This window comes from Nycticebus coucang, chromosome 14 (assembly GCF_027406575.1).
Source record: "Nycticebus coucang isolate mNycCou1 chromosome 14, mNycCou1.pri, whole genome shotgun sequence".
Classification (NCBI taxonomy): Eukaryota; Metazoa; Chordata; class Mammalia; order Primates; family Lorisidae; genus Nycticebus; species Nycticebus coucang.
In genome coordinates, this window is record NC_069793.1 from 4,634,480 (window position 1) to 4,646,621 (window position 12,142).

The 12,142-nt window shown below is 51.2% G+C and overlaps 1 protein-coding gene across 1 annotated transcript; it reads right to left on the reverse strand.

The window, feature by feature from the left end:
- Window positions 1–870: 870 nt before the first annotated feature.
- Window positions 871–11,839, reverse strand: C14H11orf24 (chromosome 14 C11orf24 homolog). The gene is made up of 4 exons (XM_053561219.1): window positions 11,693–11,839; window positions 6,854–7,047; window positions 2,882–3,050; window positions 871–2,152 (listed from the first exon to the last, which is right to left on the reverse strand). Exons 3-4 carry the CDS (start codon window positions 2,949–2,951, stop codon window positions 1,053–1,055), a joined length of 1,170 nt encoding a protein of 389 aa, XP_053417194.1. The 5' UTR covers window positions 2,952–3,050; window positions 6,854–7,047; window positions 11,693–11,839; the 3' UTR covers window positions 871–1,052.
- Between the last annotated feature and the right edge of the window lie 303 nt (window positions 11,840–12,142).

The window sequence follows — 12,142 nt, forward strand, 5'->3', positions numbered from 1 at the left end:
TGGCTATTTTTTGTTGTTATTGCAGTGTTTCAGCAGGCCCAGGCTGGGTTCTAATCACCAGCCTTGGTGTTTGTGGCTGGCGCCCTACCCACTGAGCTACAGGCGCTGCCCTCTGTAACTTACTTTAAAAACAAAAAAAAAATACTGTTGTAATTATCAGATACTACAGTAATCTGTATTTTTAGTAACTTCAAGAAAGCCAAATTATAAAAATAAAACCACAGTTTGTGTTTATCTACTGGAAATGGTAATATTGATACTTGATTTGCTTTTTAAAAAATTCCTCTCCATGTATAAAACAGTAGGTAGTGGTATTTTTCAAGAGTGCCAACAAACTGGCAGAACAGAGAATTTAAGTAAAGCTTAAGAATCAAGAAAGTGGCAAGGACAGAGCTGTCCTCCAGGGCTTTGTAAAACAACCCCCATCATACTCATTTCAAGTATGTGTGGCACCTGTGGCTCAGTGGGTAGGGCGCGGACCCCATAGACTGAGGGTGGCAGGTTCAAACCTCGGCCCTGGCCAAACAGCAACAAAAAATAGCCAGGCGTTGTGGCAGGTGCCTGTAGTCCCAGCTACTGGGGAGGTTGAGGCAAGAGAATCGCTTAGGCCCAGGATTGGAGCTGGAGATTGCTGTGAGCTGTGATACCAAAGCACTCTACCAAGGGCAATAAAGTGAGACTCTGTCTCTACAAAAAAAAAAAAGTCCCCCCTGAATGACTGAGGGTGGGATGCACTGACCCAGACACGGAAAGACAGTCATTGCTTTAATTCCAGTCGGATGCCACGTACCAGGGACACTGGGCCTGCCCACCCCACTCAGGGCAGACTCAGTGGCTGTTCCTGCACACACAATTGATTATAAAAATAAATATGCAAAAAGCAGCAATTCTTTAGTGATCATAGAATTAATCTGACAGCAATTAAATGTGTTTAAGCATCTGGCATATCTCCTAAATTGCACCAAAAGAATCTGGAAGCACTTGGTTTGGTCTGAGGCAAAATGTAAAGGATGAGGAGGAGGAAGGGCCCCACGTCCAGCCGCCTGCCATGCTCACATTTCTGAGTCTGCGTACATTCCATTGATTAAATAGTCCACCTGCGTGTAGTCCTTCTTCTTATAGCTCTCATAGGCTTGGAGGGCAAACAAGACCAAGACTGTGATGAAGAGGGTCACCCCCAGTAAGAGCACCACCAGGAGAGAAGATTTGTCCTCCAAGGACTGGGTCAGGGGCTCAGTGGTGACCAGGACGTACTGGCCCTGGGTGCTAAGCTGGCATGAGTCTGTGGCTGGCATCTTCGGGTCCCCTGAGCTCCTGGGTGTTGGCCTAGTGGACATGGTACCAGGACTGGCTTTGGTCTCCACCTGCTCAGGTGTCAGAGGCAATCTTGGCCCACTGGTCCCCTGTGTAGATGGAGAAGGGCTTGGTTGTGTTGTGGGGGGCATGGCTTCTGCCCCAGGGGTCGGACTGGGGTGAAGCACTGGCACAGTTGGCTCCTTGGCTTGTGCCTTGGTGGTGGTCCCCACTGTGGAGGACACCAAAGCCACGGAGGAGGTGTTGGCAGACTCTGTGGTCATGTTGGAGAGGGCAGGTGTGGACCTACTTGTTGTGTTAATCACAGGCCAGCGCGTGGTCACCTGGATGGTAGGACCTTGTGCTTGGGGACTGGTGGGGGGTGCATGGCTTGCTGTGGAGCTTTCGGGGGTGTGCTTGGAAGGACCACGTGAGCTCATGGAACTGTTCAGGTTTGCTGTGGTCGCAGCAGCAGTCTGAGCATGTGTGGCCAATGTCATCAGGGTGGGTATTCTTGGCAATGCGCTACTTGGCACTTGTGCAAGGGGTGTGCTGAGAGACGGGAGCCCAGTAGTGGTAGCAGACAGGGTCTGCTGTGGGAATGTGGGGGCAGACGGAACAGGCATCACGGGAGCTCTGGAGGCTGCATCACCAGTTGTACCTCGGGCAGTGGTTGGAGAGCTCACATGTGTCCTGACTACTTCCTCTGTTATGATAGAAGTCCGTTTGAGATCAGCTACCCAAGTCCCTCTGGTCAACGTGACAGGAGAAACTGCCATCGTGGTCATTTTCTCGGATGTTTTATTATCAAGTGTTTCCTCAGATGTGTTTTTCTTGACTAATTTATGCCACAAGTAGCCTTAAGTCAGATAAAGGAGAAAAACAGATACAATCATTTTCAACAACATGCTCGGAGACTGTCTGCATGTCTGCCCCTGCAGCTGGCTCTGCCTTGTGCTCCCAGCCTAGTAGCTGTCACGGGAGGTGACGTGTGAACACACTTCCCTCCTCTTCTCTCTGCCTACATCTGGTGTACAGCGCTGAGCACTTCGATTTTAAAGCACTTTTGCCCTCTCTGAACCTCCAGCCCATGGAAGGCTTAAGCTTTGATTAAATTCCCAACATCAGAATGAAAAACCTCACATGACAGGTATGATTCACCATGAAACGTACACCCAGGTTTACAAAGCAGAAAAACTGCTGATTATATATTCACATGGCTTTGTGATCAGACTCAGGGCAGGACTTCTTGGAGGTGGACAGCCTGACACAGAGTAGAAGTGTGACTGAGTATCTGATGTCTGCATGACTGAAGCCCTAGTGAAGAGAGGAGTTAGGGAAGACATGCAATCTCACAGAGCCAAGCAAGTGACCTTTCAGAGCTCAGCTGCCTGTCCTGTTGGGGGCTCCCTCCCCACATCAGCCTGGGGAAGCTCCAGTCTGACCACCACCACCCCGCACACCCAGCCCTGGGCGGGGCCAGGGCTTCTGACTCACTGGCCTGGGTTTACAGACACTTCTCTCATGGCTCAGGGTGCTTTGTGGCCACTGGGAGCCTGTCCAACAGTCACACAGCTTTCTCACTTACTAGAATCATTAGCTTGGCTTTCAGATAAGGATGAGGAGGAAATCCAAACGAGCACAAGGGCTGTCCACATCTTGCGGTTGAGCTGGGAGTAAGGCTGGGTGGTCCCTGAGGCTCCCAGCTGGCCGGCTCCTCAGGCTGGTAATGGTTCCCTTCTGCTCAGCCGAAGGATCTGTTGTCAAGAAAGGATCCTGGTCAGAGGCATCTGGTCTGCAACACAGCCTGGCCTGCAGCACTGCCCCCGCTATGGAGGGCTCTGCCAGGGTGCAAGGTGCAAATCAAGCCAGGTGCTGAGAACAGGGCTGGGTGTCCAGGAGCACAGCACATCCGACCCACGGTGGTACTAACACTCTGCCCTGGGCCTCGCATTTGATGCACTTCTTGACTTGATTTCATTATGAGTCTCAACCTCCAAAAGTTCCCACTCTCCCACCCTCAAGTTTATAGAGTTTAAAAGAGCAGGAGAGGGTGGCACCTGTGGCTCAGTCAGTAAGGCGCCGGCCCCATATACCGAGGGTGGCGGGTTCAAACCCGGCCCCCACCAAACTGCAACCAAAAAATAGCCGGGCGTTGTGGCGGGTGCCTGTAGTCCCAGCTGCTCGGGAGGCTGAGGCAAGAAAATCGCTTAAGCCCAGGAGTTGGAGGTTGCTGTGAGCCATGTGAGGCCATGGCACTCTACCGAGGGCCATAAAGTGAGACTCTGTCTCTACAAAAAAAAAAAAGAGCAGGAGAAGTCTTGGCCATGTGCATAGAACTAAGGCCTTCTCATTACCAAGACTGACCAAGACTTCCGCTGCAACTTCTACCATAATCTGCAGCCTGAACCCCGTGACAGATGACCATGCTTTTCACATGGGAAACTCTGCTTAGCCATCCATTCATCCAACCGTCCACCCACCCACTCATCCATTCATACATCAATCTATCCAATTACCCATTTACCCATCCATCCATCCACCCACCCACCCACCTACCCAGCACTCACCCATCCTTGAATCTATCCATCCATCCTTTCAAATATTCATCCACCCACCCATCTAATATCTCCTGAGTGCCTACTCATATGCCAGGCAGCGCACTTACGACAAAACTGAAGCACACACAAACCCTTCTCCAAGGGGCCTGCGGTCCAGCAGGAGGCACAGAAAAGAGGCCATTGCAAGCTGGCACAAGCATTGAGCCAGGGCATGACTTGGTGCTGGGAAGCAGGGAGGAGACAGTGTCTGGACAGGTCTTGAAGAGTGAGGTACGCCGGTCCTCTGGTCAGAGACCCTGAGGGTGGCTGGGTGAGGGTGGCAGAGAACAGGGTGCCACAGGGGCCCTGAGGACAAAGAACTCAGCCAGGGGTGGTGATGGTGGGCGTGGCAGGGAAGGTTTCCTGGGAATGTGATACTAAGGCCATGTTCCAAAAGCTAAATGGGGCACCTGGTGGTCAAGTAGCACTGGCATAACAAATGACCATGGCAGGCTCAGAGGCCAGGAAAGCAGTTGTGAGACAGGAACTAGGCTGGAGAGAGGCAGGGGGTCCCATGAGCTCCAGGGAAGTTTGGTTTCACAGAAGAGGGATGGGAACCCCTGCAGGGCCTTAGGCAGAGGCGTGATAAGGGCAGGAAGGTGGTTATAGCAAGAGTGGGAAGAAGGGGAAGCCAGTCCAGGGCAGCTGGGACCACATCCAGGCACCTGACACAGAGGGTGTCACTGGGTGAATGGACAGGTGAGTGAATGAGCGACTTCCCCACTTAAGAGACTGTACGGTCCTCACGGCCACCCACTCACCTGCACGGCAAAGCCCTCTTCATTCTAGTGCTCCATTGTTAGAAAAATCATTATTTTAAGTAAAATAATAATGATAGTAATGAAAAGGAAATGGTCACAAGGAAACTGGCACTTAGCAGCCCAGAGTGAAGAGCAACCCCAGGCTCCGTGGTTGCAGGGCTGGGGGCGCTGGGGCAGCTCCCCACTTGCCACTCAGAGACTGGGACTACCTGTGTGTGACTTGCAGGAACAGCCTCTTAGCTCCCTTGAAGAAGCTACAATGATAAGAAAGTGGAGCAGGCAGGACCCGCAGTGGCAACGGCATCTGAGTTCTGAAGCAGCTCCAGGCTTGCCAACCAAGTGGCCTGAGCAAGCCATGGAACCTCCTGAGCCTCCCAGAGCCCCATGAGGGTGACCTGGGATCACACAGGCAAGCGCCTAGCACAGCACCTGGCTTGGCCACCAGCCCAGCCCACAAAGCACTCGCAGCTTCGAGACGAGACGGAAGTGGCTCCCACGCTGCGTAAGGGGTGTCAGGGAGGTGGCTTTCTACCTCCTGAATCAGTGGTGATAGTTGTAAAGTGGCCCCATAGCTGCAAAAACACCTTTGAGCACAAACTCTTCTGGATGGCTAGTACACTCCATGACACTTGTCATCCTTTTCCAAGAGTAACTTTTCTCGCTTCAAACTGAGCTTTCTCTGCAAAATGGTCTCAAGGGCTCCTGATACATTGCATGTTTAGAAAGTCACTCAGTCTTATAAACCAGATTTGCATTTGTTTTCTAGAGTGCAAAAAGCATTCTTTGTTCTGACAGAAAAAAGTGGGGGTGGGGTAGCGAGAGAAGAAACAGACCAATCTCATGACAGGGAAATAGAGACCGGAAGGTCTTGGGTACTAAGGACTCACAATCCTCCCTTAGCTGAAGCAGTGCAGCTGGGCTTCTGGTAAATATGTGGATTTCAGTGGCTCTTGGCCAGTCACATCTACTGAATGCACTTAAAATGCTAATACCACTGGGCCCAGAATGCTCCCTGGGCCTGAACCCCAGATTTAAAGGTGAATTCAAGGTGGGGTAATGTGACCAGAGTTTTTCTTTTCTTTTTTTTTTTTTGAGACAGAGTCTCATTGTGTTGCCCTGGTAGAGTGCTGTGGCATCAAAGTTCACGGCAACCTCAAACTCTTGGGCTTAAGCAATTCTCTTGCCTCAGCCTCCCAACTAGCTGGGACTACAGGTGCCCGCCACAACACAAGACTATATTTTGGTTGTAGTTGCCATTGTTGTTTGGCAGGCCTGGGCTGGATTCGAACCTGCCAGCTCTGGTGTATGTGGCTGGCACCTTAGCCACTGAGCTACAGGTGCCAAGCCAGTGACCAGGGTTTCTCATGGGCTAGGAAGGTCTTGGCCCCCTGAATGCACCTCAGGTCTATGACCTTTTGCTGCCCCTGACTATAAATTTTTAGGGATCAGCAAACTTTTCTTATACAGGGCTAAATAGCAAATATGTAAGATTTTGTGGGTCACATGGTCTGTGTCTCAATTCTGCCATTGTGATGTAAGAGCAGCCCTGGACTATTATGTAGGTGGTGGGCATGGCTGTGTCTCAATAAAACTTTATTTACACAAACAGGCAGCAGGTGGGACTTAGCCCTAGGGCTGTAGTTTGCTACCCTCTGCTCTAGCACTTCAGCCGACTGTAGAGTTGTGCTTCAACAAAGGTCGGCAGGAGCTGATGTAATGAAGTGAACCAGTTTCCTGCTTCCTGTCCAGTTCCTCACCTTAGAACAGACGAGGCCTGAGTCATTCCTGGGCTGGGGGCAGCCTCTAGTGGGCCTGCTAAGAGGGGGTCTCTGCCATTGCCCTGCATCAGTGAGCGGCAGCATCCCCCCTGTAGAGGAGACTCCTGGAAGTGTCATGGTACCATAACACAAGGCCGAGAAGAGAACCACCTGTGGTTCTTGCATTTGTATCACAGAAGCAGAAGAGGGCCACAGAGGGTCCCCATCCCCTCATGTCTGACACTACTCATCCACCTCAGCAGGCAGGACTCTTGACAGTAGAGGGCCATAGTCCAAGCCCCCCTTGCTTACTGGGAGGCTTTGCTCTTTCCTTTCTCCAAGACTCTATGCTGACCCTGCTAAGCCCCCTCAGAGCCCTCTCTGGGCTCACTGTCTCATCACAACACAGGCAGGCCCAGTCTGCGGGGCCTGGGACACTCACCACAGGCAGCTGCTCAGGGTGTGCTCCCAGCTGGGCCATCTTCCTCCTTGGAGAGCTGCAGGCTTGGCACTGTGTGACCGGGCGAGGTCTGGCTTTGCAGGTGAAAGTAGACTGGTGGAGCACTCCAGGGCCACCACATACTTTGTGGCACATGTGAGACAAAGGCAGATGCTCCACTCCAGTAACAGATGAACCTAGGGTTTGAAAAAGAGTCAACACTCCTTCCAGAAGCCAAGAGGGAGGTGCCAAAATAGCCACATTCAACAGATCATTCATTGTAAGGGAAAGTGGCAACATGTATCAAAGCCTTCAATGTCAAATCTGATGTAGCAATTTCCACTACAGGAGTTTCTTCTAAGGAAGCTCCTGGACAGATGTCCAAAGTGGAGATCTATAAAGATAGTCATGACAGCATTATTTATAATAGTAAAAAACTGGAACAGTTCCATAAAGTATGGTCCCATTCTTATATAAAACATTATGGCAGCTGTTAAAAAATGTACAAATTTCTGCTGGATACCGTGGCTCATGCCTGTAATCCTAGTACTCTGGGAGACGGAGGTGGGTGGATTGCTTGAACTCAGGAGTTTAAGACCAACCAGAGCAAGAGTGAGACCCCATTTCTACTAAAAATAGAAAAATTACCCTGGTGTTGTGGAGGGTGCATGTAGTCCCAGCTTTTCAGGAAGCTGAGACAGTAGGATCACTTGAACTCAGGAGTTTAAAGTTGCTGTGAACTAGGCTGACACACAGCACTCTAGCCTGGGCAGAGTACAGAGTGAGACTTTGTATCAAAAAAAATAATAATAAAAAAAAAATCAATCGGTGGCGCCTGTGGCTCAAAGGAGTAGGGCGATAGCCCCATATACCAGAGGTGGTGGGTTCAAACCCAGCCCCGGCCAAAAACCGCAAAAAAAAAAAAAAAAATAAGAAAGAAAAAATCAAAATTTAAAAATATTAAAAGAATTGGCTCAGTGCTTATAGCACGGTGGTCAGGACAGATAGGAGCACAGAATGAGTGCAAGATGATGAGAAATGGGGGCTGGTGGGTTTGAAACGGGCCTGGGCCTGCTAAACAACAATTACAACTGCAACAAAAACAAAATAGCCGGGCGTTGTGGCAGGTGCCTGTGGTCCCAGCTACTTGGGAGGCTGAGGCAAGATAATTGCTTAAACCCAAGAATTTGAGGTTGCTGTGATCTGTGATGCCAAGGCACTCTACTGAGGGCAACATAATGAGACTCTGTCTTTAAAAAAAAAAAAAAAAAGTAGGCTCAGCGCCTGTGGCTCAAGCAGCTAAGGCGCCAGCCACATACACCTGAGCTGGCGGGTTCAAATCCAGCTCAGGCCCGCCAAACAACGACAGCTGCAACCAAAAAATAGCCGGGCGTTGTGGCAGGCGCCTGTAGTCCCAGCTACTTGGGAGGCAGAGGCGAGAGAATCACTTGAGCTCAGGAGTTGGAGGTTGCTGTGAGCTGTGATGCTGCAGCACTCTACCCAGGGTGACATCTTGAGGCTCTGTCTCAAAAAAAAAAAAAAAAATTAGGGGTAGCGCCTGTGGCTCAGTGAGTAGGGCACCGGCCCCATATGCCAAGGGTGGCGGGTTCAAACCCAGCCCCGGCCAAACTGCAACAACAACAAAAATAAAAATTAAAAGATTAAAACTAGGGCGGCGCCTGTAGCTCAGTCGATAAGGCGCCGGCCCCATATACTGAGGGTGGCGGGTTCAAACCCGGCCCCGGCCAAACTGCAACCAAAAAATAGCCAGGTGTTGTGGCAGGCGCCTGTAGTCCCAGCTACTCGGGAGGCTGAGGCAAGAGAATCGCTTAAGCCCAGGAGTTGGAGGTTGCTGTGAGCTGTGTGAGGCCACGGCACTCTACCGAGGGCCATAAAGTGAGACTCTGTCTCTACAAAAAAAAAAAAAAAAAGATTAAAACTATTCTGATCTGGGTGGCACCTGTGGCTCAAGGAGTAGGGTGCCGGTCCCATATGCCAGAGGTGGCAGGTTCTAAACCTAGCCCCGGCCAAAAAACAAAAAAAAAAACTATTCTGATCTTAACTTAAGTACTTTGAGCTACTTAGAAAGGCATAGTGTTATCCAAGTGGATGCAGTTGCACACCTACATTTTAATAATTTAGAAAAAAACAGGTGATTTACATATCAAGGGCTTTATTTTTCTAGAAGCCAACCAAAACTTTAGAGGAACCCAGGAACATAGCTGCAATGAAGAGATGTTAATCGCACAGAGAATTCACTCACTAATTAATATTGAACATGAACTCGGGAGAGTACAGATGAGATCACAGCTTATCACCTCCTATGCTGGGCAGGTGTCAGTAGGTGGTGATGGCAAGGACCACCATGCGCCTGCTCCCCACCACGACTGTCCACAAGTGCACACACAGCCATACACACACGCATAGTCACACACTCATGCATACACACAGTTAATGCATACGTGTGTAAGCGGAGACACACAGACATACACATGTAAACACACACGCATGTGTGAAATCACACACATGCACAGAACACTTCCACAGGCTAAGGACACACCACTAAGTTTCTCAGGAAACTTCGGCTGGATTCCCTCACTGCTCATTCCCTCTGGGCCAGTAGGCTGGGGGTCACTCCCACAGCAACAGGAACTGGCTGCTATGTAGAGTCAAGAACGTGCCTTCACTGTGCCGTGACTTAATTTCTCTGGAATGGTCCTGCCTCCACTTCCCAACAGAATACTCTAAATGTCCACACATTGGGATCTGTGCTAATCTTTGTAAGTTGACTCATGATGGACAAACCATTAATAAGATTTAAAAGTTTCCCTGCAAGGGCTTCAGTGAGCCTTAAGGCAGAGCCTGGCCCTTAGGGCAAACCCATTATTCTCAGTACCATCTGGTAGGCGGAGTCTGGGTAGATCAAGCTCTGTCATTGTAATAGACAGAAAGGACAGAGCACCCTGGGGCAGGAGGGAAATAAGCAAGAAAATTAAGTTAACATTAAGTAGGAGGGCTGGGCAGGTGGACAGGTGGAAGCTCAGACGGGTGCTGGGAGTTCCCTTTCTACAGGGATCACCAGGTGACACTCCAGGAGACGGCACCCCCAAACGGTGCCCCCAGGCATCAACTGCCATATCCTTGAGCTGGCTCCTAACACCTCTTGTCTCTGATTTCTTGTTTTCTGACTTTGGCTTGATTTTTAACTATTTTATGAACCTGTTTGTTATACATATAGGGTACTGCATGCAAGTTACATGAAATTGGACTCCAAATAGCTTAATTCTTTTTTTTTTTCTGCCAGACAGGTCCCAAAGATCCAACACAAGTAATCCTCAGGTGTGGGAAAGGAGTTAGTTATCCTCACCTTCCATTATGCTGCTATGACTTATGAACCAGCAGCAATGTGGCCCCAGTCCCTACTCCAAATGTGGGAAGCTATACATACCAAGGAGTAGGGATTGCAGAAACAAATACAGGACAACTGCAGACATCTAATCTTGAAATGTCACCTGTCTGGACTTTGGTAGCAGAAGCCCAAAGAACACAGGATTATGGTTTTGTGTATATAGACATTGTCCTCTAGTCCAAAGGATGTGACTCCGTGGCAGATGGGAACCCGGAACATTGGATATTATCTTAATTACACTGCTTACTTCCACACCTAAATGTCAAGATCACACCTGTGCTAATCTTTGGAAGTAACACTGCTGAATGCTAAGGCCTACTTCTTGATGGCAATGTGGGTAGATTTCACATTCCTTTGTCCATTAGGCAGGTCCAGTGTATGCATGGAAAATTTGTGTTTAAAATACTTTCCTTGCTGACTTCATTGAAATTTCAGAGATGCCTCCTGGGGGCAGAGGGAGTTGCAAGTTGCTAAATTCACATTTCTATAAGCACGATGTTTATTTCTTGCGCAAACCATGTGGATGCTGACTCCTCCGTATCAGCCTAACCTTAAAGGCACACCCTAAACAGCCACATGGGGGACTACTTAGTGACTCAGGGTGGGAGGCAGGCAGATGGATGAGCAGGGGAGAAAATCTCCGAAAATGCACAATGCCCTCCCAGGTAGAGAGTGTCTGGGACACAGGCCTGGGTCAACCACAGGGCAACTCTTTCTTTCTTTTTTTTTTTGTAGAGACAGAGTTTCACTTTATGGCCCTCGGTAGAGTGCCGTGGCCTCACAAAGCTCACAGCAACCTCCAACTCCTGGGCTTAAGCGATTCTCCTGCCTCAGCCTCCCAAGTAGCTGGGACTACAGGCGCCCGCCACAACGCCCGGCTATCTTTTGGTTGCAGTTTGGCCGGGGCCGGGTTTGAACCCGTCACCCTCGGTGTATGGAGCCGGCGCCTTACCGACTGAGCCACAGGCGCCGCCCAAGGGCAACTCTTTCTGAGGGCAACACTTCCTGGGGCCCAACCTGGTCCAGGATTTGCCTGGGGAAGACCTTTTCGTTCACGCCCCATAAGGGAGTGTCGCCACTCTGCTCCCAAACTGGAGCAACCTGCCCTCCTCTTCTCCAGTCCAAAATCCCCTTCAGCCCTTCTCCCTCCTCCTGCCTCAGGGGCCCCAGCCAGTCTCGGCCCAAGTGGTTCCTGTCCCTTCCTCCCTCCTCCTGTTCCTCTCCACCATTTCTCATCGTCTTGCACTCATTCTATGCTCCTATCCGACGCTTCTCTTGTCCCTCTGCTCCTGCCTCTCTCGCCCCATTCACCCACCTCCTGCCCGTTGTGCCCCATTCAACCTTCCTTCTGCCCCGCACTTTCCTCTCTCATTACGAAGCAGGTTCTGAGAGCCCTGACAACAACTCCCCGGACGGCAGCGCAAGCCCCTTACCCGGGCGCGGCAGGCCCGCGGTGGCCCGGCGGCCCTCGGACGTGGGGAAGAGCCCGCGACCCAGCGCGGGGACGTGGCCGGCAGTACAGCCAAGACAGCTCAGGGGAGCGCGCCCTGCCGGGGCCCCGCCCAGGACGGCCGGAAGTGACGTCACGGAGCCGGCCCGGGGGCGGGGCGGCCCGTCTGGGGAAGGGAGCGGTCCCCGCGGAGTCCGGCGCTGCCGGACGCGAGGGGTGTGGCTGCACTCAGGCCCCGCCTCCAAGGCCCGCTTGGGCCACGCTTAGCGCGCGGCCTGAAAGAGCTATTTTCGGTAGGTCTGCGGCGGAAGCGGGCGTTCCCGGGGTGCGGCTCCCGGGCTGTGCTAGCTGGCGTTTGGGGGTCCCGGCAGGGGCAGGTCGACGTCAGCGGTACCTAGTCGGAGCGCAGGGGACCGAGCCTGCGGGTGACCTC